The following is a 23,094-nucleotide window of genomic DNA, read 5'->3' as shown; positions in this document are numbered from 1 at the left end:
CTTCTTCACTAGAATGTAGCATTTACTCCCAAATACACGAAAGTACGATACATTGGGTTTGTTACCGGTTAGTAGCTCATACGACGTCTTCTTGAGGAGGCGATGAAGGTAGACCCTGTTGATGGCGTGGCAAGCCGTGTTCACGGCTTCCGTCCAAAAGCACTCGGGAGTCTTGAACTCTCCTAGCATCGTCCTCGCCATGTCGATGAGCGTCCTGTTCTTCCTCTCTACCACACCATTTTGCTGTGGTGTGTAGGGAGCGGAGAACTCGTGCTTGATCCCTTCCTCTTCAAGGAACTCCTCCACTTGAAGGTTCTTGAACTCGGACCCGTTGTCGCTCCTTATCTTTTTCGCTTTGAGCTCAAACTCATTTTGAGCCCTCCTGAGGAAGCGCTTGAGGGTCCCTTGGGTTTCAGACTTATCCTGCAAAAAGAACACCCAAGTGAAGCGGGAAAAGTCATCAACAATAACTAAACCATACTTACTTCCTCCTATGCTCAGATAGGCGACGGGTCCAAAAAGGTCCATATGCAGCATCTCCAAGGGTCTTGATGTCGTCATCACATTTTTGGTGTGATGAGAGCTTCCCACCTGTTTCCCTGCTTGACAAGCTGCACAAGGTCTATCTTTTTCGAATTGAACATTAGTTAGCCCTATCACGTGTTCTCCCTTTAGAAGCTTGTGAAGGTTCTTCATCCCCACATGTGCTAAGCGGCGATGCCACAGCCAGCCCATGCTAGTCTTAGCTATTAAGCATGCATCTAGACCGGCCTCTTCTTTTGCAAAATCTACTAAATAAAGTTTGCCGTCTAATACACCCTTAAAAGCTAGTGAACCATCACTTCTTCTAAAGACAGACACATCTACATTAGTGAATAGACAATTATACCCCATGCTGCACAATTGACTAACAGATAGTAAATTGTAACCAAGAGACTCTACTAAAAACACATTGGAAATAGAATGCTCATTGGAAATTGCAATTTTACCTAACCCTTTTACCTTGCCTTGATTCCCATCACCGAATATGATTGAATCTTGGGAATCTTTATTCTTGACGTAGGAGGTGAACATTTTCTTCTCCCCCGTCATATGGTTTGTGCATCCGCTGTCGATAATCCAGCTTGAACCCCCGGATGCATAAACCTGCAAGGCAAATTTAGGCTTGGGTCTTAGGTACCCAACTCATGTTGGGTCCTACAAGGTTAGCACAAATCTTCTTAGGGACCCAAATGCAAGTTTTATCACCTTTGCATTTAGCCCCTAACTTCCTAGCAATTATCTTTCTATTCTTTCTACAAATTGCAAAGGAAGCATTCAAAGCATGATATATTGTAGAAAATTCATTTACTACTTTCCTAGGAGCATTATAAACTACATTTTTCCTAGGCATTTGGTGAACAACATTTCTTCTATCATGCATACCATGAGAACTAGAAGCAGTCATAGCATAAGAGTCATAAGCATGTGAATCAAAAACATCATTTCTAGTATGTCTTCTTTCATGATACAAAAAGGCATGGTTCCTCTTAGCACTAGTAGCCATAGGGGCCTTCCCTTTCTCCTTGGCGGGAATGGGAGCCTTATGGCTTGTTAAGTTCTTGGCTTCCCTCTTGAAGCCAAGTCCATCCTTAATTGAGGGGTGTCTACCAACCGTGTAGGCATCCCTAGCAAATTTTAGTTTTTCAAAATCACTTTTGCTAGTCTTAAGTTGAGCATTAAGACTAGCCACTTCATCACTTAATTTTGAAATGGAAACTAAGTGTTCACTACAAGCATTAACATCAAAATCCTTACACCTAGTGCAAATTGTAATATTTTCAACATACGAGTTACTTGCTACTTCTAGTTTAGTAGTTAAATCTTTAATTTCACCTTTTAAAGAAGAAATGGTTTCATTACAAGTAGAAAGTTCACAAGAAAGTATTCCATTTCTTTTAACTTCTAGAGCAAGTGAATTTTGAGCACTAACAAATTTATCATGTTCTTCATATAAGAGATCTTCTTGTTTCTCTAAGGTTCTATCCTTTTCATTTAAGGCATCAATCAACTCATTAATCTTAGCTATCTTAGTTCTATCCAATCCCTTGAATAAACTAGAGTAATCAATTTCATCCTCACTAGATTCATCATCACTAGAAGAATCATAAGTATTAGCATTACGAGTGATTACCTTCTTTTCCCTTGCCATGAGGCAAGTGTGATGCTCGTTGGGGAAGAGAGCCGATTTGTTGAAGGCGGTGGCGGCGAGTCCTTCATTGTCGGAGTCGGACGAGGAGCAATCCGAGTCCCACTCCTTGCCTAGATGCGCCTCGCCCTTTGCCTTCTTGTAATGCTTCTTCTTTTCCCTCTTGTTTCCTTTTTCCTGGTCACTATCATTATCGGGACAGTTAGCAATAAAATGACCAAGCTTACCGCATTTGAAGCATGATCGCTTCCCCTTGGTCTTAGTCTTGCTCGGCTGTCCATTGCGACCCTTTAGCACCGTCTTGAATCTCTTGATAATGAGGGCCATTTCTTCTTCATTAAGACCAGCCGCCTCAATTTGCGCCACCTTGCTAGGAAGCGACTCCTTGCTCCTCGTTGCCTTTAGAGCAATGGGTTGAGGCTCGTGGAGTGGACCGTTCAATGCGTCGTCAACGTATCTTGCCTCCTTGATCATCATCCGCCCGCTCACGAATTTTCCAAGCACTTCCTCGGGCGTCATCATCGTGTACCTGGGATTCTCACGAATATTGTTCACGAGATGAGGATCAAGAACGGTAAAGGACCTGAGCATTAGGCGGACGACGTCGTGATCCGTCCAACGCGTGCTTCCGTAGCTCCTTATTTTGTTGATAAGGGTCTTGAGCCGGTTGTAGGTTTGAGTTGGCTCCTCTCCCCTTATCATGGCGAATCGTCCAAGCTCGCCCTCCACCAACTCCATCTTGGTGAGCATGGTGATGTCGTTCCCCTCGTGAGAGATCTTGAGGGTGTCCCATATCTGCTTGGCATTGTCCAAGCCACTCACCTTATTGTATTCTTCCCTGCACAAAGATGCTAAGAGAACAGTAGTAGCTTGTGCATTTCTATGAATTTGTTCATTTATAAGCATAGGGCTATCCGAGCTATCAAATTTCATTCCATTCTCCACAATCTCCCATATGCTTGGATGGAGAGAGAATAAGTGACTACGCATTTTGTGACTCCAAAATCCGTAGTCCTCCCCATCAAAGTGTGGGGGTTTGCCAAGAGGAATGGAAAGCAAATGCGAATTCGAACTATGTTGAATACGAGAATAATCAAATGAAAAGTTCGAATTGACCGTCTTTTTGTAGTCGTGGTCGTCGTCCTTTTGGGAAGAAGAGGACTCATCGCTGTCGTAGTAGACGATCTCCTTGATGCGTCTTGTCTTCTTCTTCTTCCCATCTTTTCGCTTGTGGCCCGAGCCCGAGTCATTGGACTTGTCATCCCTTGGCTCGTTGACGAAGGACTCCTTCTCCTTGTCGTTGATCACAATTCCCTTCCCCTTAGGATCCATCTCTTCGGGCGGTTAGTCCCTTTCTTGAAGAGAACGGCTCCGATACCAATTGAGAGCACCTAGAGGGGGGGGTGAATAGGTGATCCTGTAAAACTTCAAAACTTAAGCCACAAACATTTGTTAATGGTTAGCACAAGTATGGCCAAGTGGCTAGAGAGGAGTCAAAACACAATAACCACAAGAATCCAATCACAGAGATGACACAGTGGTTATCCCGTGGTTCGGCCAAGTACAAAACTTGCCTACTCCACGTTGTGGCGTCCCAACGGACGAGAGTTGCACTCAACTCCTCTCAAGTGATCCAATGATCAACTTGAATACCACGGTGTTCTTGCTTTTCTTTTCTCAATCCCGTTTGCGAGGAATCTCCACAACTTGGAGCCTCTCGCCCTTACAAAAGATGTTCACAGAGAATCACAGAGCAAGGGAGGGATTAGCAACTCACACACGACACAAAGATCACAGCGAATACGCACACACAAGACCCAGACTTGAGCTCTAAAGACTAGCACACTAGAACGGAGCTCAAATCACTAGAATGTCGAACAAGTGCGCGAGATTGATGTGTGAGTGATCAAGAATGCTCAAGGAATGCTTGGTTTTCTCCTCCATGCGCCAAGGGGTCCCTTTTATAGCCCCAAGGCAGCTAGGAGCCGTTGGGAACAAATCTGGAAGGCCATCTTTGCCTTCTGTCTCGTGGCGCACCGGACAGTCCGGTGCACACCGGACACTGTCCGGTGCCCGATTTGTTTCCATAAAAAGCGAAGCCAACCGTTGCCGACCGTTGCAGATCTGGCGCACCGGACAGTCCGGTGCACACCGGACAGTCCGGTGCTTCCTTCCGACCGTTGGCTCGGCCACGTGTCGCGCGCCGATCGCGCGGCCGACCGTTGGCTCGGCCGACCGTTAGCTCACCGGACAGTCCGGTGCACACCGGACAGTCCGGTGAATTTTAGCCGAAGTCGCCGGAGAAAAACCCGAGAGCGGCCTCTTCGGCCGAGGCAGCCTGGCGCACCGGACACTGTCCGGTGCACCACCGGACACTGTCCGGTGCACCACCGGACAGTCCGGTGCCCCAGACCAAAGCAGCCCCTTGGCTGTACACAGCCAAGTCTTCTCTTCTCTTCTTCTATCTGTTTCTAACACTTAGACAAATATATTAGTACACAAAACCAATGTACTAAGGCTTAGAAACATACCTTAACTTGTGATTTGCACATTGTTCATCTATGGGCATATTTACACATTTAAGCACTTGTGTTGACACTCAATCACCAAAATACTTAGAAATGGCCCAAGGGCACATTTCCCTTTCAAGCACGGAGTAAGGGAGGGATGAGCAACTCACACAAGACACAAAGATCACAGCAAATACGCACACACAAGACCCAGACTTGAGCTCAAGAGACTATCACAAGTTTCACACTAGAACGGAGCTCAAATCACTAAGAATGTCGAACAAGTGCGCAAGAATGGAGTGTGAGTGATCAACAATGCTCAAAGGATGCTTGGTGTGCTCCTCCATGCGCCTAAGGGTCCCTTTTATAGCCCCAAGGCAGCTAGGAGCCGTTGAGAGCAATCTGGGAAGGCAATTCTTGCCTTCTGTCTCCTGGCGCACCGGACAGTCCGGTGCACCACTGGACACTGTCCGGTTCGGATTTCTTTCCTTCTGTGGCGTAGCCGACCGTTGGCGCCTGGGAGCCGTTCGCGCACCGGACACTGTCCGGTGCACACCGGACAGTCCGGTGCCCCCTCCCGACCGTTGGCTCGACCACGTGTCTCGTAGATCGTGCAGCCGACCGTTGGCTCACCGGACAGTCCGGTGCACACCGGACAGTCCGGTGAATTTTAGCCGTACGCCGTTGATTACTTCCCGAGAGCAGCAAGTTCGCCTGAGTCTGCCTGGCGCACCGGACACTGTCCGGTGCACGACCGGACAGTCCGGTGCACCCAGACTGAGCAGACTTTGGCTGAACAAAGCCATCTCTTTTCCAATTTGATTTCTCCTGTTTCCAGCACTTAGACACAATTCATCAGTCCATAAAACAATGTACTAAGTCTAGAAACATACCTTTTGACTTGATTTGCACTTTGTTCACCACTTTGCATAGATCAACACTTAGGCACTTGTGTTGGACACTAAATCACCAAAATACTTAGAAATGGCCCAAAGACACATTTCCCTTTCAGGATTGTTCGGCCATGTGGCTCGGACGGTCCGCGCCCGCGATTAGATTAACTCGGGCTAGAGTACTTATCCATGCGTGGTTATCTTAACCTATCCTTGGGAACACCTAGGAACAGGTGCAGACCTCCTCACCTATAAATATAAAGAGGTATGACCGATTAAGAACACCCCCAATCAATCCAATCAAATATATTTACCAAATTTACCTTCTTATTCATTAGGAGCATTAGTAATCTAAACTTAGTTTAGCCCTAGGATTAGTTTTCCTCGACCTATTACTTCACCTCTAGGCGACTCTACACCGTCTAGGGATGTTCCGGATGACCAGCCGATCAAAGAGCACCGTCTGAAACTTTTCTCCTCGATGAGGTCCCTCCCAAGAGACGAGTTTTAGGTTTTTTCACAAGAAGACCCTCTGCGCACGCTCGGACCGTACGACCTAGATCGCAGACTATCTGGCACACGAGCAAATGAGACCCACTACTGCAGCGAGGTTACGGATTGTCTCTCTGGTCACAAACCGTTCACCCTCTAGAGAGAGACCAGGTAGTTTTTTATTATTTGGTATTAAATCGTCGACAACAATTCATTTCTGTTTTGTAGTGCGCATGAGCCTCAAAACTTGAAATCCGTACAAACTACTGCTGCCTATAAATAGTTGCAGCCGACTGACAAGGCAGCACGTAATTGGAGTTAGTCCAGTTCCCACATGTAAAATGTAATAAATATATCAAGAAAAGAAAAAGAAAATGCAGCTAATTTGAGGTGACCGCGTTGTTCTGTATCCCTGCCTCCCTGGTCATTTCTTCTTTTCCGTCAACCTTCTTTCTCGCGCCCAAACAGGAGTTCTCTCGTTCTAAAAAAAGATTGCGAAAGGACATGAATGTATGTTCACCACGTCGAGTTGTCCAGCCATTTTTCTTTTCTCGGATTCTGGATTCATTTCATGTTCGCGTTTCGTTTATTGTTTTTCTAATTGCCCATTCATTCATGCCGTTCGTGCCCACGCATGCAGCCCATGAGGATCGAGCATATGGAGGAGCCTAGTTCTTGATCCAATCTCCCAGCATGCTTGACGAACGCGAAGACGAACGTGGGGCGAACGCTGCATGCTAACGCGGTTGATCTTATTCCTAATAATCCGTAGCGATTCGGGAGATTGATTTTTGATCATGCACAAGCGATCCAAATCCTGCGAGCCGTACAGGAAGATGGAGGAGCGCGTCGGGTGCAGCAATGCCGCGACGTCCTTCGACGACTCCGCCACCGGCAGGACGGCGGGCGCCGCGGCGGCGCAGTGCTCCACGGTGTCGGTGTTCCTCGCCAAGATCAACGGCGCCGCGCGCCACGTCACCGCCGTCTGGAGCAAGAGCCTCATCAACCAGTCCTTCACCGTCTCCATCGAACGGCCGGGCGACGGCGACGGGCCGGTCACCCACAGGGTGGAGCTGAAGCCGTGGCCGTTCTGGAGCAAGAAGGGCGGCAAGGCGCTCGACGTGGGCGGCGGCGACCGCGTCGACATGTTCTGGGACCTGCGCTCGGCCAAGTTCGCGGCGGCGGGCAGCAGCCCGGAGCCTGCCGGCGGCTACTACGTCGCGCTGGTCAGCAACGACGAGGTCGTCCTCCTGCTCGGCGACTGCAAGAAGGACGCGTACAAGCGGACCAAGGCCCGCCCGTCGCTGGAGGACGCCGTGCTGGTGTGCCGCCGGGAGAGCGTGTTCGGCCGCCGCAGCTTCGCGGCGCGCGCGCGGCTCGACGCCAGGAGGAGCAAGGAGCATGAGATCGTCATCGAGTACGCGCTCGCCGCCGCGGGCTCCAGCAGGGACCCGGAGATGTGGATCACGGTGGACGGCTCCGTGCTGCTGCATGTCAAGAGCCTTCAGTGGAAGTTCCGGGGCAATGAGACGCTGCTCGTCGACGAGGAGCCGGTGCAGGTCATCTGGGACGTGCACGACTGGCTCTTCGCCGGGCCGGGCACGCAGGCAGTCTTCGTCTTCAAGCCCGGCGCACCGCCGGAGATCCAAGAGGACAGCGGAGGGAACGCCATCCAGGGTGACGGGACTGACTTCTGCTTCTTCCTTCAGGCATGGAGGACGGAATGAGGCGGTGAAATTTGAAGGGCAAGGCAATGATCTTGTCCTCGCGCTACTGATCTGTTGATGTGAATGACATTGAAAGCGTATCCAGCTTTACAAATTTGTAACCAGGAACACTTCGTCAATCCAAGTTTCTGTCACTGGAAATTTAATCCAAGCACACAAGATATACAACTTTCTTTTTACACTGCAATGGAACTGACGTAAGATATCAGGTACGTAAGCAACTGCGAAGTGTTTATAACTCATAGCAGATACAACAAGAGCACAAGATTCATATCGTTGGCCCTGATGGCCACATACATTCACTCCACCAGAAAAGCTGTGTAGAGCCCAAAGAACTGCTTATTCTAGAACAAGTCATGACTATCATCATAGCAACTAATCTCTACTCTCCATCTCTCCCTTGTTACCAACGTAGCTGTGAACTAGTCTATTTCCTCCATCTGCACAGTGGCACTGCAATGTGCAATCTCAAATACCTGAACATGGCAACAAAAATATGAAACAAAAAAGAAGGCGTGATGTCTAGATGATCATCTATCATTCACTCCATCACAGCAACACCGCCAGCTGCCTTTATCTTTGCTATGATCGCTTCCGCTTCCTCCTTTGTGAGCGATTGCTTCAGAACGACTGGGGCCTTCTCCACCAGCTCCTTGGCCTCCTTCAGCCCCAGATCCGTAAACGTCCTGATCTCCTTGATGATCTTGATCTTCGCAGCAGCGTCGAACTTCTCCAACCTGACGTCGAAGACTGTCTTCTCGGCTTTCTTCTCAGCCTTTCCAGAACCTGCCCCAGAGCCGACCTGGGCACCGAAACCGAAACCCTGGCCAGATACCGCCTGTGGCGGCTCCTGGTTCAGTCTGAGGAGAAGGGCTGGAGCAATCTGTTTGATCTCCTCGGGAGGGAGAGCAGCGATGCGATCAGCTAGTTCCACGACTTTCTCCGAAGGCGGCGGCATAGGCCCGTAGGGGTCGTATACATCGGGGTACTTGTACTTCTTAGCACCCATGTCCTTTGCAGCCTCAGTGCTGTATAGATGAGCCCAAATTGCTGAAAGACGACTGCCAGAGGATGGTTTTGAAAGACATAGCCGTCGTGCTATTGTACAGAGACTCATCCTAATATCAGTTATTCAGTTATGTGAGCGCAATATTCTTCTCCTGCACCATAACAAGCAAGAATCAGTACAAAATGAGACTTTGAAGAAAAACTTCCAGATCAGATTGCACCCTGAATCCATGAACATCTCGTAGCATGCATATATAAGCATGTATAGGCATGGTAGTTTAAAGGGATCAGCTACATATAAGTCACAAAGCCAGTACTGCTAGCGCTAGGTGACGTTCCGGATCGGAGTCGCCATTTTACAAGTTTTTAAGGTATCTCATTTAAACCAATAAATAGCATAATAAGTTAATAACTTGCGCCAGAAATGTATCTCTTTCATATCAAAATTTCCCCATCCTTTTCCCAACCTCCCAGTTTCTGACTTTCTGTAATCTGCACCGGGAGCACACCGATATGCAGTGCAGCGAGAGCAACAAATACAGCGAAACTGCCCAAGGTCATCTATTCACGAGCACGGGATGATCCAGTACAGGACATCTGTGGACATATGTGCAACCGATAAAGTTTTTTTCTCAAAAAAAAAACGAAGTTTCTGCGTGTATACAAAACGTACGTATACGACTGCGTCAGATCCCAATACACGGAGATTAAGGTTTAGGGTTTGGGTTACTCGGTTTCGGACAGAGCGGGGAGGGAAGAGACCGGAAGGGCGTACCGGAGGGATGCACGTCGCCGGTGAAGGGCGGGCCCGACGAAGAGGGCGGCGGCGCTCGCCCAGTCGCCGCCAGGAAGCCACGAGAGAGCGAGAGAGGCAGTGGGACTGGGAGCCGGGAGGTGAACGACGGGAGACGTAGGCGGACTCGATCGGCCAGCGCCCAGTAGGCCCAGCCTGGAAGTAATAGGTACGGATAGGAGCACTCGTGGGCCGTGGCAAATAACCAGCCCGTTTTCCTTATTTTCTACTTTCTGTTTCTCTTTTTCTTGTAATAAATATCTGCGGTTAGTTTGAGTATTTAATACGTAGTAATTTTCAAGCAAACAACTACTGGTAGGAAGAAAACAAAGTCATTTTCATGTCTGAAATGAAACCCTCCCCTCAATTCAGCTGTCAGAGCTCGCGCGATGGTGGCTCCGGTTCGTCTGTGTGTTGGTAGAGTATCCAACCATGACAAGTGGGTCTCAAATGTCAGTGACTATTTAAGATCCCCTAATTTAAGAACTGCTGCTCTAGAGCAGAGATACAAAAATTAAATCAAACTATCAATATAAAAGAGAGCCTTAAATTAAGAAGTAGGAAATCCATTCCAGGCCCCAGCACTGGAGACATTCGGCTGCTGCTGCTGGCTGCTGCAGTGCCACGAACATCTATGCCGAGTGACAGGTTTTCGGCAGTATCTGCAAATGGTCATGAGGAAATCCACACAAAAAAAAAAACCATTCGCTTTTCCATTCCAGAGCAGAACCATTCTGAAGTGAACGGCATTTCGTTTCCAAAGGAAGAACATTTAAGTTCACAACGAACTGGCCACGACGATGGCACCATGAACGCAGCATCACAGGACCTTGAGCAACTGAACCTCGAACACCAGCGGCTCCTTGGCGTGGGACAGCAGGCTTCGCCTCGGTCCAAACTGCAACTCGGAACCAAGAAGAAGAAGAAGCAGAAAGAGCGACGGTGAGCCAGCCGTGTCGTTATAGATAGAGACGCATCAGAACTGCAGAACTGCACTGCACCTCCTCCGGTATGGGCTTCAGTGTCTCGCTGACGTAGCCTGCTTCAGGAGGGATCAGAGCCCTCCTCTTGCCTGCACAGCGCAACACCAAGTCATCAATCATGAAAAAAACTGAACAGACTAGGAGCTAAGCTGGTGTCCAAAATTACCTCCGGACTTCATCCCAATCAGGACGTCTCTCAGGCCTCGGATCATCTGAACACAAACAAATTCACAGAGCTAGAAACAACTGCACCTAGAGGGTATCTATACGCCTGAAGAATGTGGGGTGGGTAGAGAAATTCAGGAGTGAAGCTTGTGACCTCTTCACCGCCGAGCGCGAGCGTCACCGGCCTGCTCTCGCCGCTGAACTGGTCCACCGTGCTGAGTTGCGGCAGAGAGGAAAACCACGGTGAGCTAGACTGAGACCACCGGATACCACTGGACGCGCCGAACAGCAACGCTATGGCGTCTATCTGGGAACTCCACCACGCACCTGTGCACGAAGTAGCCGTTCGCGCGGCGGCACACGTAGTTGAACTGCACCAGGTCGCCCTCCCGCGCCTCGGGCCCCTCCCCCTCGACGACATCTTCAGAGTTCAGATCAAGAAGCGAGCGCAGTTCGTTCCATGAGCCATCAGAATTCAGAAACACAGCTCAAAACCGCGAGAAACATGTATGTCTCTGCGACCGCTACCGATACCTTCGAGTATGACTCCACTCCCCACCTTCCGGTACCTGAAAGCTTCGAGAAACGGAAGCAGCAGGTCAGGTGGTTGCAAGTGGCCACCGGAGAAATCTGTATGTCTGCGACGACGACGACGACGCATTACCTGGTGACGTCAGGCTGCTCTGCTAGCGCCGGCGTGGGCGTGGAGAGGGCCACTGCGCCGACAACCGCCATGTCTGAGACCGCCCTCCGCCTGGAGAGCGCGCAGGTCGACTTCAGATACGGAGCCCTGCTGCGGCGCGCCGGCCGGATCTTCTTCTTCGGGTCCGGTGGACGCCGGCATCTGATGCAAAGAGCTCCCGGAACGGGACCATCACGACATTAAAATTATGATAACTGAACTCGATTTTTTTTCTTATGTTGACTGTAGGTGGAGACGGCGTTCCGCATTACATTGGAGACGGGGAAGCGTACGGGAATGGATTGGCGAGTGACTTGAGCTCCATTGTTGCAGCTTCCAGGAACCTCTGAGGAACTGCATAACCTGTGCGTGGGGCTGGAGAGAAGGTAAAGGGATAACGATACTTTTACAAATGAAGTGATGCATACAACAAAACATTTATGTAAAAACAATAAGCAAGATGACGAGATGGCCGAGTTGGTCTAAGGCGCCAGATTAAGGTTCTGGTCCGAAAGGGCGTGGGTTCAAATCCCACTCTCGTCAAATTTTTTTGTTATTTTTTCAAACCACTCTGTTTTTTTTTCATATACGACCTTCACTCCTTCAGGGTTCAGGCTAAATCCTGTATTTTTTTCATATACGACCTTCAGGCTACAGTTTCCCGTCAAGTCAATTTGTTTTTTTCTTCATGTACGACCTTCTGGATAGAGTTTTTCAAGCTGTTTTGTATTTTTTTTTCATATATGACCTTCAGGATGGAATTTTTCCCTATATATGGCCTCCAGAAATATTCCCTATAAAAGTCATTTTGTACTTTTTTTATATATGACCTCCAGGATACGGTTTTTTCCTGATATGGCCTTCAGGAATATTCTTTTTTATTTTAGATACTAATTTTGTTTCTCCTTATAGGTATGGTATGGCTTCTAGGAACGTAATTCTTTAAAAGATTTTCTATATACTGATTTTGTTGCTCCTTGTACAGATGACTTCTAGGAATATAATTCTTTAAAAGATTTTTCGTATGACCTTTAGGAATACTCTTCTTTGATTTTAGTTACCACGTTTTCTCCTATATAGTTAAGCCATCCCTCATCTTGTTACTTCGTAAAAAAAAGAACGTTTTTCCTTGTAGTTATCATCTCTAGGAATGTTATCCTTTAAATAACTAAAATATTTAAATATAATGTAAATGCTAGATTATGGTATGTTTTTTCTATATGATTAGTCATTGATCTCATTTAATTAATAGTTTATCCTGAATAAATAACTAATGTGGGTCTTAGAGAGAAAAAACATCACAAACCTACAAGCTCAATATAAATAGCTAGGTTAAGATAGGCACTTGAGTAAGCTGGATTTAGCTCAATAGCGTGGCAAGATATTAAAAACCAACTTCAGTGACTTTCATGTAAAGGCAATCAAGATCAAGTCAATCAATGAATCCCCCACCATCAGCAAATCTAACTATGGCCTGCTCATTGCATGAGCTAAAACAAGCTGACTAAATTTTAGCTCCTACTTATAAGCTAAAAATGACTGGAAGGATTTTTTTCTCATCATTTTAGTCAATTTTAGTTGTTCCTGTTTGAATCTTTAACTTCTGGATTGATTAAACTTTAGCCACTTTTTCCTTAGTTACTGAGATCCAAATTGTCTCTAATGCTCTGTTTGGAAGTCGATATTGTAGAGGATGGAATTGAATTGGTTTGAATATCAAATTAGACATGGTATTAAAATGAGATGTAATTTCAATTATATTGTTTCGATATCACATAATTATAGTTTGGAATTGTGTGGTCTAATTTCACGCAATACCGAGAGATGAGACTTTGTATTGGGAGAGAGAGAGTTTCTAGTTATAGTCTAATTTCAGAGAATTAGGTTTCTGATTTCAAATCGCAATTTCATGTGTAACAAACAATAAAATTTAGGAAATCTGATTTCAATTCTCAATTCTTTGCTTCAATATCTATATCTAAATGTGGCATAAACAAAATTTTGGCGTTGTAAATTATGAGTGCAACCCTAAACTTGCTAACTCGGGGGTTAACTTGTGTGTGCTATATATTATGTTTTAAATAATATTGTGTGTGGCCACCGGAGAAATCTGTATGTCTGCGACGACAACGACGACTCGTGCCGCCGCGACGTCAGGCTGCTCTGCTCGCGCTGGCGTGGGCGTGGAGAGGGCCACGGCGCCGAGATTAACCGCCAGGTCTGAGACTGCCCTCCGCCTGGAGAGTGCGCAGGTCGCCTTCAGATACGGAGCCCTGCTGCGGTGCGCCGGCCGGATCTTCTTCTTCGGGTCCGATGGACGCCGGCATGTGGTTCAACGGGCTCCCGGAACGGAACCAAGATAGATTATGAAAATTGAAGACGGTTTTTTTTTTCTCGTCTTGATTGGAGGAGCGGATGGCATTACGCGTTACAATGTAGACGGGGCAGAGCACCGGAATGGACCGGTGACTTGTGAGTGAGGTGAGCGACGCGGACTCTATTCTTGCAGCTTTGCTTTGAGGAACGGTATAGTGTGACAGGCGGTAATGGATCATGATCCTAATACTTGCTTCACAAACTAACAAGGCCCTTAATTTTGTTAGTTCAAAATTATATTGTTTTATGATCCGGTCCTAACTTGACTCGATCCTTAAATTTGCTAGACTAAATTAAATGGCCCGTTACCACCTCCAACTCGGTTCCGGAGGATGAAAAGGGACAACGATGCATTCGCACAATAGGAGACGTGACTTTAAACACATAAATGTACGTGAACGTTTTACCCAACACGATGAGATGGCCGAGTTGGTCTAAGGCGCCAGATTAAGGTTCTGGTCCGAAAGGGCGTGGGTTCAAATCCCACTCTCATCAAAATATTTTGTTTTTTTCATATACCGTCTGCATAGTTTTTCAAGCCATTCTGTATTTTTTTTTCTCATATATGACCTTCAGGCTATAGTTTTTTCCATGAAGTAATTTTTTTTCTTCATGTATGACCTTCTGGATAGAGTTTTTCAAGACATTTTGTATTTTTTTCGTATATGACATTCAGGATAGAGTTTTCCCCTATATATGGCCTCCGTTGTAGTTTTTTTATATGACCTCCAGGATAGGGTTTTCTCCTAATATGGCCTTCAGGAATATATACCTTTTTATTTTAGATACTAATTTTGTTTCTCCTTGTAGGTATGACTTCTATGAACGTAATTCTTTAAAAGATTTTCTATATACTATTTTTTTTGTTTCTCCTTGTAGGTATGACTTTTAGGAACGTAATTCTTTAAAAGTTTTTCTATATACTAATTTTGATTCTCCTTGCATATATGACTTCTACGAATATAATTCTTTAAAAAGGATTTCTCATATGACCTCTAGTAATTTTCTTCTTTGATTTTAGTTACCACCTATTTCCCTGTAGTTAAGGCATCCCTCAACATGTTACTTCGTAAAAAACGTCTCTCGTTATAGTTGTCATCTCTAGGAATGCAATCCTTTAAAAAGAGTAGTAAACATGCCCGTGAAACTAAAATATTGTTCGCCTAATCATATCATTTAAATATAATGTACATGCTACATTATGGTATGTTGTTTATATTTGATTAGTCATCGATCTCATTTAATTAATAGTTTGTCCTCAAAAAATAACTAATGTGGGTCTTAGAGAAAAAACATCACAAACCTGCATGTTGGGTCTATGCTTCGTCGCCGAAGGTCTTATAGAAAGAAGTGATCCTCGGATGAAGCTGTTCGCACAAGATAGCCGAAGGTGCCTTTTCGCAGAGCTTCGGCATTACAAACCGACTTAAAGATAGAATGACCTTTTAGTCCATAAAGGTCTGAGTCAACGTTGTAAGTTCTTATAAGGGGCATACTTGTAATTCCTCACAGGCTGCGTCCTGTGCCTATAAATAGTGAACAGTATTCCGTTACTGTTCACGCTTTTTCTGACATTTTTGCAATCGCATTTCTCGGAATACAACCTTTGTCAAGGCATAGGTATCATTGTATTTTATGATTCAATATATTAAGTGAATATTATATAATGCATCTGTGGATCATTTATTCATTCTTACCTTTTACTTTGCATTATTCTACAACGTTTATTGAAAATTTATTACGAAGGTTCAACTTCGTAATAAGACGCTTATCAACCTTCGTCTAAGATCCATTATCCTCAAAGGTATAATGCTTCGCGGACGAAGGACAGTATCATTTAACATTCTATGTTGCCTTGTTCTTAATTCATAGCATTTGAGAACAAGTCCCCAACATTGGCGCCCACCTCCGGTGAACTCACTTCCACTTTTCTGAGCTGATGGCTTCGTTCAACAATCAAGCTGGAGTTGCTTCGGACCCGAAGCTGGTGCTCCCGATCACAGGTGGCTCGTCCTCAGAGCCAGCTAACAAGAAGCAGAAGAAGGAAGCGCAGAGAAGAGTACAGCATGTTGGGGTGCAAGGACCCTTCATCAAATCAAGATGGTCTCACATTCCTATTACCTTCTCTCAAGAGGACCTTCAGCTCAAAGATTACCCACACAACGATGCCATGGTTATCTCTTGTGTTATCAAAGGATTTCTGGTTCACAATGTCTTGGTCGATACAGGCAGTGCAGCTGACATCATATTTGCTAAAGCCTTCAGACAAATGCAAGAGCCAGAAGATAAGATTCATGATGCTACACATCCTCTTTGTGGCTTCGGAGGAAGACAGATTGTAGCACTGGGCAAGATCACCATGTCAGTAACCTTCGGATTCATCAACAACACTAGAACTGAGCAAGTTGTGTTTGACATTGTTGACATGGAATATCCTTACAATGCAATTATTGGTCGTGGTACTCTTAATGCCTTCGAAGCAATCCTTCATCCTGCCTATCTTTGCATGAAGATACCTTCGGACCAAGGGCCTATTGCTATCCATGGAAGCCAGGAAGCTGCTAGAAGGGCCGAAGGAAGCTGGACCGACTCCAAGGCAATCCATAATATAGATGGAACTGAAGCTTGTGAACAGTACAAATTCAGAAGGGAGAAGGCAGCTTCAGCAGATCAGCCGAAGCCCATGCTATTGTGTGAGGACATAGCAGAGCAGAAGGTGCTGTTGGGCTCGCAATTATCTGAAGACCAGGAGAAAACCTTGATAAGGTTTTTATTCAACAACAAAGATGTTTTTGCATGGTCGGCTAATGATCTCTGTGGAGTAAATCGGGATGTTATTGAACATTCGCTCAATGTTGACCCATCCTTCAGACCCCGAAAGCAGAGGCTTCGGAAAATGTCTGATGACAAGGCCGAAGGGGCTCGCAATGAAGTAAAAAGACTCCTCAGTGCAGGAGTTATCAGAGAAGTGAAGTATCCAGAGTGGCTAGCTAACACTGTTATGGTGAAGAAGGCCAATGGCAAGTGGAGAATGTGTATCGATTTCACAGATCTCAACAAGGCTTGTCCGAAGGACGAATTCCCGTTGCCAAGGATAGACTCTCTAGTCGATGCAGCAGCTTCTTCAGAGCTCATGAGTCTCTTGGACTGTTACTCAGGATATCATCAAATCTGGATGAAAAAGGAAGATGAGCCGAAAACTAGCTTCATAACTCCAAGTGGCACGTATTGCTATCTTCGGATGCCTGAGGGGCTCAAAAACGCTGGAGGAAGTTTCAGCAGAATGACTGCGAAGGTTCTTCAGTCTCGAATAGGCAGAAATGTGTTGACCTATGTTGATGACATTATCGTCAAAAGCACGAAGCAGGAAAATCATATTGTTGATCTGCAGGAGACCTTCGCCAGCTTCAGACAAGCTGGTTTGAAGCTGAATCCAGAGAAATGTGTCTTCGGAGTAAAGAAGGGTAAATTTCTTGGATGCTTGGTTTCAACAAAGGGAATCGAAGCTAATCCAAATAAAATCGAAGCTATACTTCGAATGGAGCCACCAACTACAAGAAAAGGGGCCCAAAGATTGACAGGAAGGCTGGCATCTCTCAACAGATTTATATCCAGATCAGCAGAAAGAAACTTACCATTTTTCGAGGTGCTGAAGTCAGCCGAAGTCTTTCAATGGGGCCCAAGTCAACAAAAAGCCTTCGAAGAGTTGAAGCAATACTTGATAGATCTCACAACATTAACTCCGCCAACGCCAGGGGCTCCTCTGTTGTTATATGTGGCAGCTTCGCACTCAGCAGTAAGTGTGGCGCTTGTCCAGGAGAAGCTTTATGGCCAGCTCAAGAAGCAAGTTCCAGTGTATTTTGTATCTGAGGTCCTTAGTGTCTCAAAGAAAAATTATACAGAGCTGGAGAAGGTATTATATGCCGTTTTAATGGCATCCAGGAAGCTTCGGCATTATTTTCAGGCATACAATATCATTGTTCCTTCTTCGCAGCCGTTGAAGGATATAATGAGAAATAGAGAAGCTACTGGACGGATTGGGAAATGGGCTGCAGAGCTCAACGAATTTTACATTGATTATGTGCATAGATCTTCGATCCAGTCTCAAGCATTGGCAGATTTCATTGCCGACTGGACGCCAGGGGCTCAGGATGAAGAAGCAAATAAAGATGCCGAAGTGTGGACAGTGTTTTGTGATGGCTCTTGGGGAATCTTCGGAGCAGGTGCAGCTGCTGTGTTGGTTTCACCATCCAAGGTCAAAACTTGTTATGCAGCAAGACTTGATTTCAGCTGCACGAACAATATTGCTGAGTACGAAGCCCTGCTTCTGGGCCTTCGGAAATTAAAGGCAATGGGAATCAGAAGGGCAATTCTTAAAACTGATTCCCAGGTGGTTTCGGGTCATGTTGACAAAAGTTGCAAGGCTAAAGATCCGAAGCTTGAAAAATATCTAGATACGGTCCGAAGGATCGAAGCATCCTTCGAAGGATTCTCTGTCAAGAATATTCCTCGAGGACAAAATGAGCATGCTGATTTGCTAGCTAAGTCTGCGGCACAGGGGCTGCCGTTACCTTCGGATGTGTTCTTCGAAACAATAAAGGCACCTTCAGTGGAGCTCCTTGAAAGAGCAGTCCTCAACATATCTCCTGTTTACAGCGAAGATTGGAGAACTGAAATAATCTCTTACCTTCAGGGTAAGTTCCTTTCAGATGACGAAGCTTACAATAAAAGAATAGAGGCAAGAGCTCGTCCGTATGTCATGATAGAAGGGGAATTATACAAACATGGAGTTTGCGCTCCGCTGCTCAAGTGCTTATCTAGAGCCGAAGGTATAGAGTTGATGAAAGAGATACATGCAGGCCTGTGTGGATCCCACATCGGATCCAGGCCATTACTTGGGAAAGTCTTCCGCCAAGGGTTTTATTGGCCGAAGGCAGCTTCGGATGCGGCGGAGTTAGTGCAAAAGTGCGAAGGTTGTCAGAAATGTGCAAGAGATCAAAAACAACCTTCGTCTTTGACACAGCTGATACAACCCATCTGGCCATTGCAAAGGTGGGGCCTTGACTTGTTGGGTCCATTACCACCGGCTCAAGGGAATCTAAAATATGTTATAGTGGCTGTGGAGTATTTTTCCAAGTGGATTGAGGCGAAGCCATTGGCCACAATAACTTCGGCCACTGTCCAAAAGTTTTTCTGGCAGAATATTGTCTGTCGCTTCGGGGTACCGAAGGCAATCACTGTAGATAATGGAACGCAGTTTGACTCCGAAGCTTTCAGAAATTTCTGTGATCAAATTGGAACGAAGATCCATTTTGCATCAGTCAGGCATCCGGAGTCAAATGGGCTCGTTGAAAGGGCCAACGGCATTATAATGACAGGAATAATGAAGTTAATCTTCAATCAACCCAGGGGAAAGTGGCCAGATCAGTTAATCAAAGTGGTGTGGAGCCACAATACAACAACATCAAGGTCTACAGGCTTTACCCCATTCAAATTATTATTCGGTGACGAAGCAATAACTCCGGAGGAAGCAAAAGCTGGATCAATAAGAGTAGTAGCTTCGGCAGAATCAGGTCCCGAAGATGCTTGCCTTGTGGAAAAGGATGCTTTAGAAGGGATCAGGCTTCAGGCCGTGGAGAATATCAATAAATATCAGGCTGAAACAGTTAAATGGCGAGATAGAAAAGTCCGGCTAAAAAATATTGAGCCGGGACACTTGGTGCTTCGGAGAGTGGCTAACCCAGATACAGTGGGTAAGCTACAGTTGAAATGGGAAGGACCATTCTTAGTAGTATCTTCGTCAAGGCCTGGATCGTACAGATTGAAGGACATGGATGGCAACGAAATTCCAAGGTCTTGGAATGCGGATGAGCTTCGGCGATACTATGTATAACATGATGTAATTTTTTTTATGTTTTTTCTTTTCTTTTTCATGGCACCCTTTTCCTTTCCGAAGGGGGAGAAAGGTTTTTAATGGGGCCATCATGTGTAATTTCCTTTTTTAGTCTTATAAGAGCAAAATCCCCCAAAAAATGTAAATGTAACAGCTGAGAACGCACCATCGAGTGCAGAAACTGAAAAAGAAAAAAGAGAAGAAGCTCCAAAGACGTCCCTAAGGGGATGCAGAGCTCTCAGCGAAAAGTCAACGCTGGTACCGTCTAAGTAAAAGACGAAGAAGCTCCAAAGACGTTCCTAAGGGAATGCAGAGCTTATACCGCCTAAGTAAAAGGCGAAGAAACTCCAAAGACGTTCCTAAGGGAATGCAGAGTTTATACCGTCTAAGTAAAAGACGAAGAAGCTCCAAAGACGTTCCTAAGGGAATGCAGAGCTTATACCGCCTAAGTAAAAGGCGAAGAAACTCCAAAGACGTTCCTAAGGGAATGCAGAGTTTATACCGTCTAAGTAAAAGACGAGGAAGCTCCAAAGTCGTTCCTAAGGGAATGCAGAGCTGATGTGTGGTTGATTCCAAGGAAATAATGGTTGAGTGTGGCTTCGGTTATATGCTTTGGACATTCATTCGCACATTACATCATAGCATTTGCATTCATAAGCATTCATTCATAGCATTTGTGTTCCTAAGTGGTTGCTTCGGCAAAAGGAAGAAGTGGTCTTTTATGTTCCGTTATGTACAAAAAAGAAAAAGCTTCGGCAAGAGGAAGAAGCGGTCTTTTATGTTTCGTCATGTACAAAAAAGAAAAGCTTTGGCAAAAAGAAGAAATGGTCTTTTATGCTTCGTTGTGTACGAAAAGAAGGGAAGGTGTTTTTTCGCCTTCGGCTCAAAATACTGATTTCGTCCACATCAAAGCGTCTCAATAAAAGGGTAAGAATATATTACAAGGTATGAACAAAGTTCCTTGAGAATAGATTAATTGTATTTACAAAAAGTTGTTACAAATTCTCCTGAGTTTTTTCTAGTCTACTCCTATTAATCTTCGTCAGGTTTCTGCTTCGGCGGCATATCCTTTAAGTATCACCTTCAGCTTCGTCATCCTACATGAATCAAGGTATCCCGAGTAAAAATCAAGTGTGAAGGAGAAGGTAAGTACAAAGTATGATTTCTTACTGGTTCAAGATGACTTCGAGCTTCGTCCCCAGCCTTCTCTCGCCCGCCTTTTGTCCATATCATTTTTATGAATCTATTTGAGATGCTCCGGGCGAGGTCAGGAATGTCGTCGAGAATTGATGGAGACAGGGCGAAGTTGGGCCTGTTGACAATCTTTCCATGCTCGCAGCCAGCCTTCAGGAATGCTGCAGTAGTACCCCGAGAAGCTACCCAGGCACAGAAGTCACCGTGCCCAGCTATAACTTCGTCAAGTTCTTCAATTTCAGCTTCGATATGATCGAAGGCTTTTGGTAAATCTTCATCCGAAGGGGTAAATTTCCCGCTGCTGGCTCCAACTGAGTAAAAGATCTTCTTTAGTTGTTGGATACAATTGTTGCTAAAATTCAAACATTTATCCTGAAGGCTTGTTAATGATTTCTTCAAATTTGAGTTGGCTTGGACTTCGGCTTCAAGTTTCGAATCAAGTTCTAGCTTCTCTTGTTCAAATTGTTTTGATTGGCAGAGAAGCTTCGAATTCAATTCTGCTACTTTGGCTTCAGTCTCTGCCAGCAAGCCTTCGGTTGATTGAAGTTCGAAGTCTTTCTTTTCAATAATAGCTGATTGTTCTTTTATCTTGCTCTCTAAATTTTCAATTATAGCTTCGTGCTTCTTATCTTCTAGATCTTGCTGCATCCTCAAAGCTTTGCTTAGAAGCATGCTCTGCAAATAAACAACCTTCGTTAAAGAATATTGCCATTATTAAAAAACAATAGAAGTTAGAGAGAAGGATGTTTACCTTGAAATTTGAATAAAATAAGCTGCCGACGATATGTTGTCGTCGGTAGCGGCTGATGTCTGTCTCTAGTTTCGGAAAACCGATACTCTTTGATAGAGTACCGATGACCTTAGCCCCAGCTGAGTCCTGGATGCAGCCCAGTTTTTCATCATCAATGCCTCCAAATAGAAGAGCTCCTGGCTTGTATCCGCAAGATTTGGCGTATTCCTTAAGCTCTTCTTTTTCGGCCTTCGACAGTTTTTGCCCGACTAAATTTTGAAATGAGTAGGCTTCGTCGTCCGAAGTGTCTTCGGCTATTTCTTTCCCTTTCCCAGGCACTGTGGCCATGGTTTCTTCAGCAGTGGTGGCAGCTTCTTCTGCAGCCATGTCTGTTAAAATTTTGTTGATGTCTTCAATAGTAGATTCTAAGTTTGCATCTTCGGCTGTAGCGGCTTCGGTAGCCGCGACCTCCGAAGGTGCGACTTCGACATTTTCTGTGCCCTCAACAGCTGGTGTTTTCTGAATTGACGCCCTCGGTGGCGTCTTGTCAATAACTTCTGTTACGGCAATAATTCTTTGCCTTTTCGCTTTGGCTATCTTCGTTTTTTCCGGCTCCGCCACCTTTTGAAAAAGCTTCGTCAGTCGAGGCCCTAATGGACTTAGCTTCGTGGGCATGGGTTCAGTCATTACCTTTAGAATTTCCTCCACGTCGCTAGTAGAAGGTGGTGTGGGGGTCCCCTCTTCTTCGGATAGTTTTCGCTTTGGAGTTGATATTTTTCTCTTGACAATTTTCTTCTTTTTTGGTGGTTGTTCTTCATCCTTGTTTAAAGCTTCGGCCGCTCTTTTTCTTCTCTGGCCCTCAGCACCCTTGTTCAGCTGCGCATAATCAGGATATTCGAAACCCAGTGCATCAAGCACTCGGTTCAGCCTTCGCTTCGGACGGGTGCCGAAGGCTGCTGTCATCAGTTGATCTTCTTTTTTCGAATAATTTCCAAGAATTTCATTAGACATCACCTCAACTGTATCCAGCCACTCTTGGCAGGGCTTCTTAAAATATTTCTTGAATTTGAAGTGGTAAGGAAGCCGGACAAGATCCCCTTCCTTCTTCTCCCCCTTTAACTTTGGCATTTCCCATTTTTTCAGAGTAGGGAAGACTTTGAATGCTAAGAATTCTTGAACCAGATCCCTGGTACCAATATGCTCTGCAATGATTCTGAATTCATCCATTGCCCGTTGAGTTTGACCCTCTGGTGTCATGTTGCAGTGGGGTCGGGTTTCTCCGAAAGTTAGCTCGAGTGGACTTTGCACAAGCTTCTCCTTGTCCTCATCAACCTTGACATAGAACCATTCTGATTTCCAGCCTGCCGGCCATTTGCTTCGGTAGCTGATTACAGGAAACTTTGCGGTTTTCCGGTAGGCAAAATTGTAGCAACCGAAGTTTTCATGAAGCCCATCTTTTC

At 45.6% G+C, this 23,094-nt stretch overlaps 3 protein-coding genes and 2 non-coding genes across 6 annotated transcripts; 3 read left to right on the top strand and 2 right to left on the bottom strand.

Annotated features, from left to right (window-relative positions):
- The first annotated feature begins 6,460 nt into the window (after nucleotides 1-6,460).
- Nucleotides 6,461-7,989, top strand: LOC100193252 (uncharacterized). 2 transcript variants are annotated; one of them, XM_008678314.3, is made up of 2 exons: nucleotides 6,461-6,593; nucleotides 6,724-7,989. In XM_008678314.3, the coding sequence occupies exon 2, from the start codon at nucleotides 6,881-6,883 to the stop codon at nucleotides 7,808-7,810; it is 930 nt and encodes a 309-aa protein (XP_008676536.1). In that variant the 5' UTR covers nucleotides 6,461-6,593; nucleotides 6,724-6,880; the 3' UTR covers nucleotides 7,811-7,989. The 2 variants fall into 2 exon arrangements, with proteins under 2 accessions (XP_008676536.1, NP_001131873.1); NM_001138401.1 differs by lacking the exon at nucleotides 6,461-6,593 and having other exon boundaries at nucleotides 6,675-7,988.
- LOC100192505 (50S ribosomal protein L7/L12-like) lies at nucleotides 7,989-9,747 on the bottom strand. Its single transcript, NM_001137725.2, has 2 exons — nucleotides 9,594-9,747; nucleotides 7,989-8,970 (listed from the first exon to the last, which is right to left on the bottom strand). Exon 2 carries the CDS (start codon nucleotides 8,925-8,927, stop codon nucleotides 8,352-8,354), a length of 576 nt encoding a protein of 191 aa, NP_001131197.2. The 5' UTR covers nucleotides 8,928-8,970; nucleotides 9,594-9,747; the 3' UTR covers nucleotides 7,989-8,351.
- A 382-nt stretch (nucleotides 9,748-10,129) lies between these two features.
- LOC100285350 (FK506 binding protein) lies at nucleotides 10,130-11,854 on the bottom strand. Its single transcript, NM_001158242.2, has 8 exons — nucleotides 11,714-11,854; nucleotides 11,424-11,603; nucleotides 11,294-11,328; nucleotides 11,087-11,180; nucleotides 10,914-10,974; nucleotides 10,761-10,806; nucleotides 10,613-10,683; nucleotides 10,130-10,509 (listed from the first exon to the last, which is right to left on the bottom strand). Exons 1-8 carry the CDS (start codon nucleotides 11,764-11,766, stop codon nucleotides 10,432-10,434), a joined length of 618 nt encoding a protein of 205 aa, NP_001151714.1. The 5' UTR covers nucleotides 11,767-11,854; the 3' UTR covers nucleotides 10,130-10,431.
- Nucleotides 11,855-11,903: 49 nt separating this feature from the next.
- TRNAL-AAG (transfer RNA leucine (anticodon AAG)) lies at nucleotides 11,904-11,984 on the top strand. The gene has a single exon. It is a non-coding gene; the product is annotated as a tRNA-Leu (tRNA).
- A 2,247-nt stretch (nucleotides 11,985-14,231) lies between these two features.
- Nucleotides 14,232-14,312, top strand: TRNAL-AAG (transfer RNA leucine (anticodon AAG)). The gene has a single exon. It is a non-coding gene; the product is annotated as a tRNA-Leu (tRNA).
- The last annotated feature ends 8,782 nt before the right edge of the window (nucleotides 14,313-23,094 follow it).

The sequence above is a fragment of the Zea mays genome, chromosome 4 (assembly GCF_902167145.1).
Source record: "Zea mays cultivar B73 chromosome 4, Zm-B73-REFERENCE-NAM-5.0, whole genome shotgun sequence".
NCBI lineage: Eukaryota > Viridiplantae > Streptophyta > Magnoliopsida > Poales > Poaceae > Zea > Zea mays.
The sequence above is the reverse complement of the archived record's forward strand: the minus strand, read 5'-3'. Positions and strand labels throughout refer to the sequence as shown.

Bases quoted from the DNA above. Each gene is read 5' to 3' on its own strand.
- LOC100193252 (XM_008678314.3), top strand. From the start codon at position 6,881: ATGCACAAGCGATCCAAATCCTGCGAGCCGTACAGGAAGATGGAGGAG.
- LOC100192505 (NM_001137725.2), bottom strand. From the start codon at position 8,927: ATGAGTCTCTGTACAATAGCACGACGGCTATGTCTTTCAAAACCATCC.
- LOC100285350 (NM_001158242.2), bottom strand. From the start codon at position 11,766: ATGGAGCTCAAGTCACTCGCCAATCCATTCCCGTACGCTTCCCCGTCT. The intron at 11,181-11,293 runs GTATCGGTAGCG...TGAACTCTGAAG, and splicing joins GAGTGGAGTCATACTCGAAG to ATGTCGTCGAGGGGGAGGGG. The intron at 10,975-11,086 runs GTGCGTGGTGGA...GCCGCAACTCAG, and splicing joins AACGGCTACTTCGTGCACAG to CACGGTGGACCAGTTCAGCG.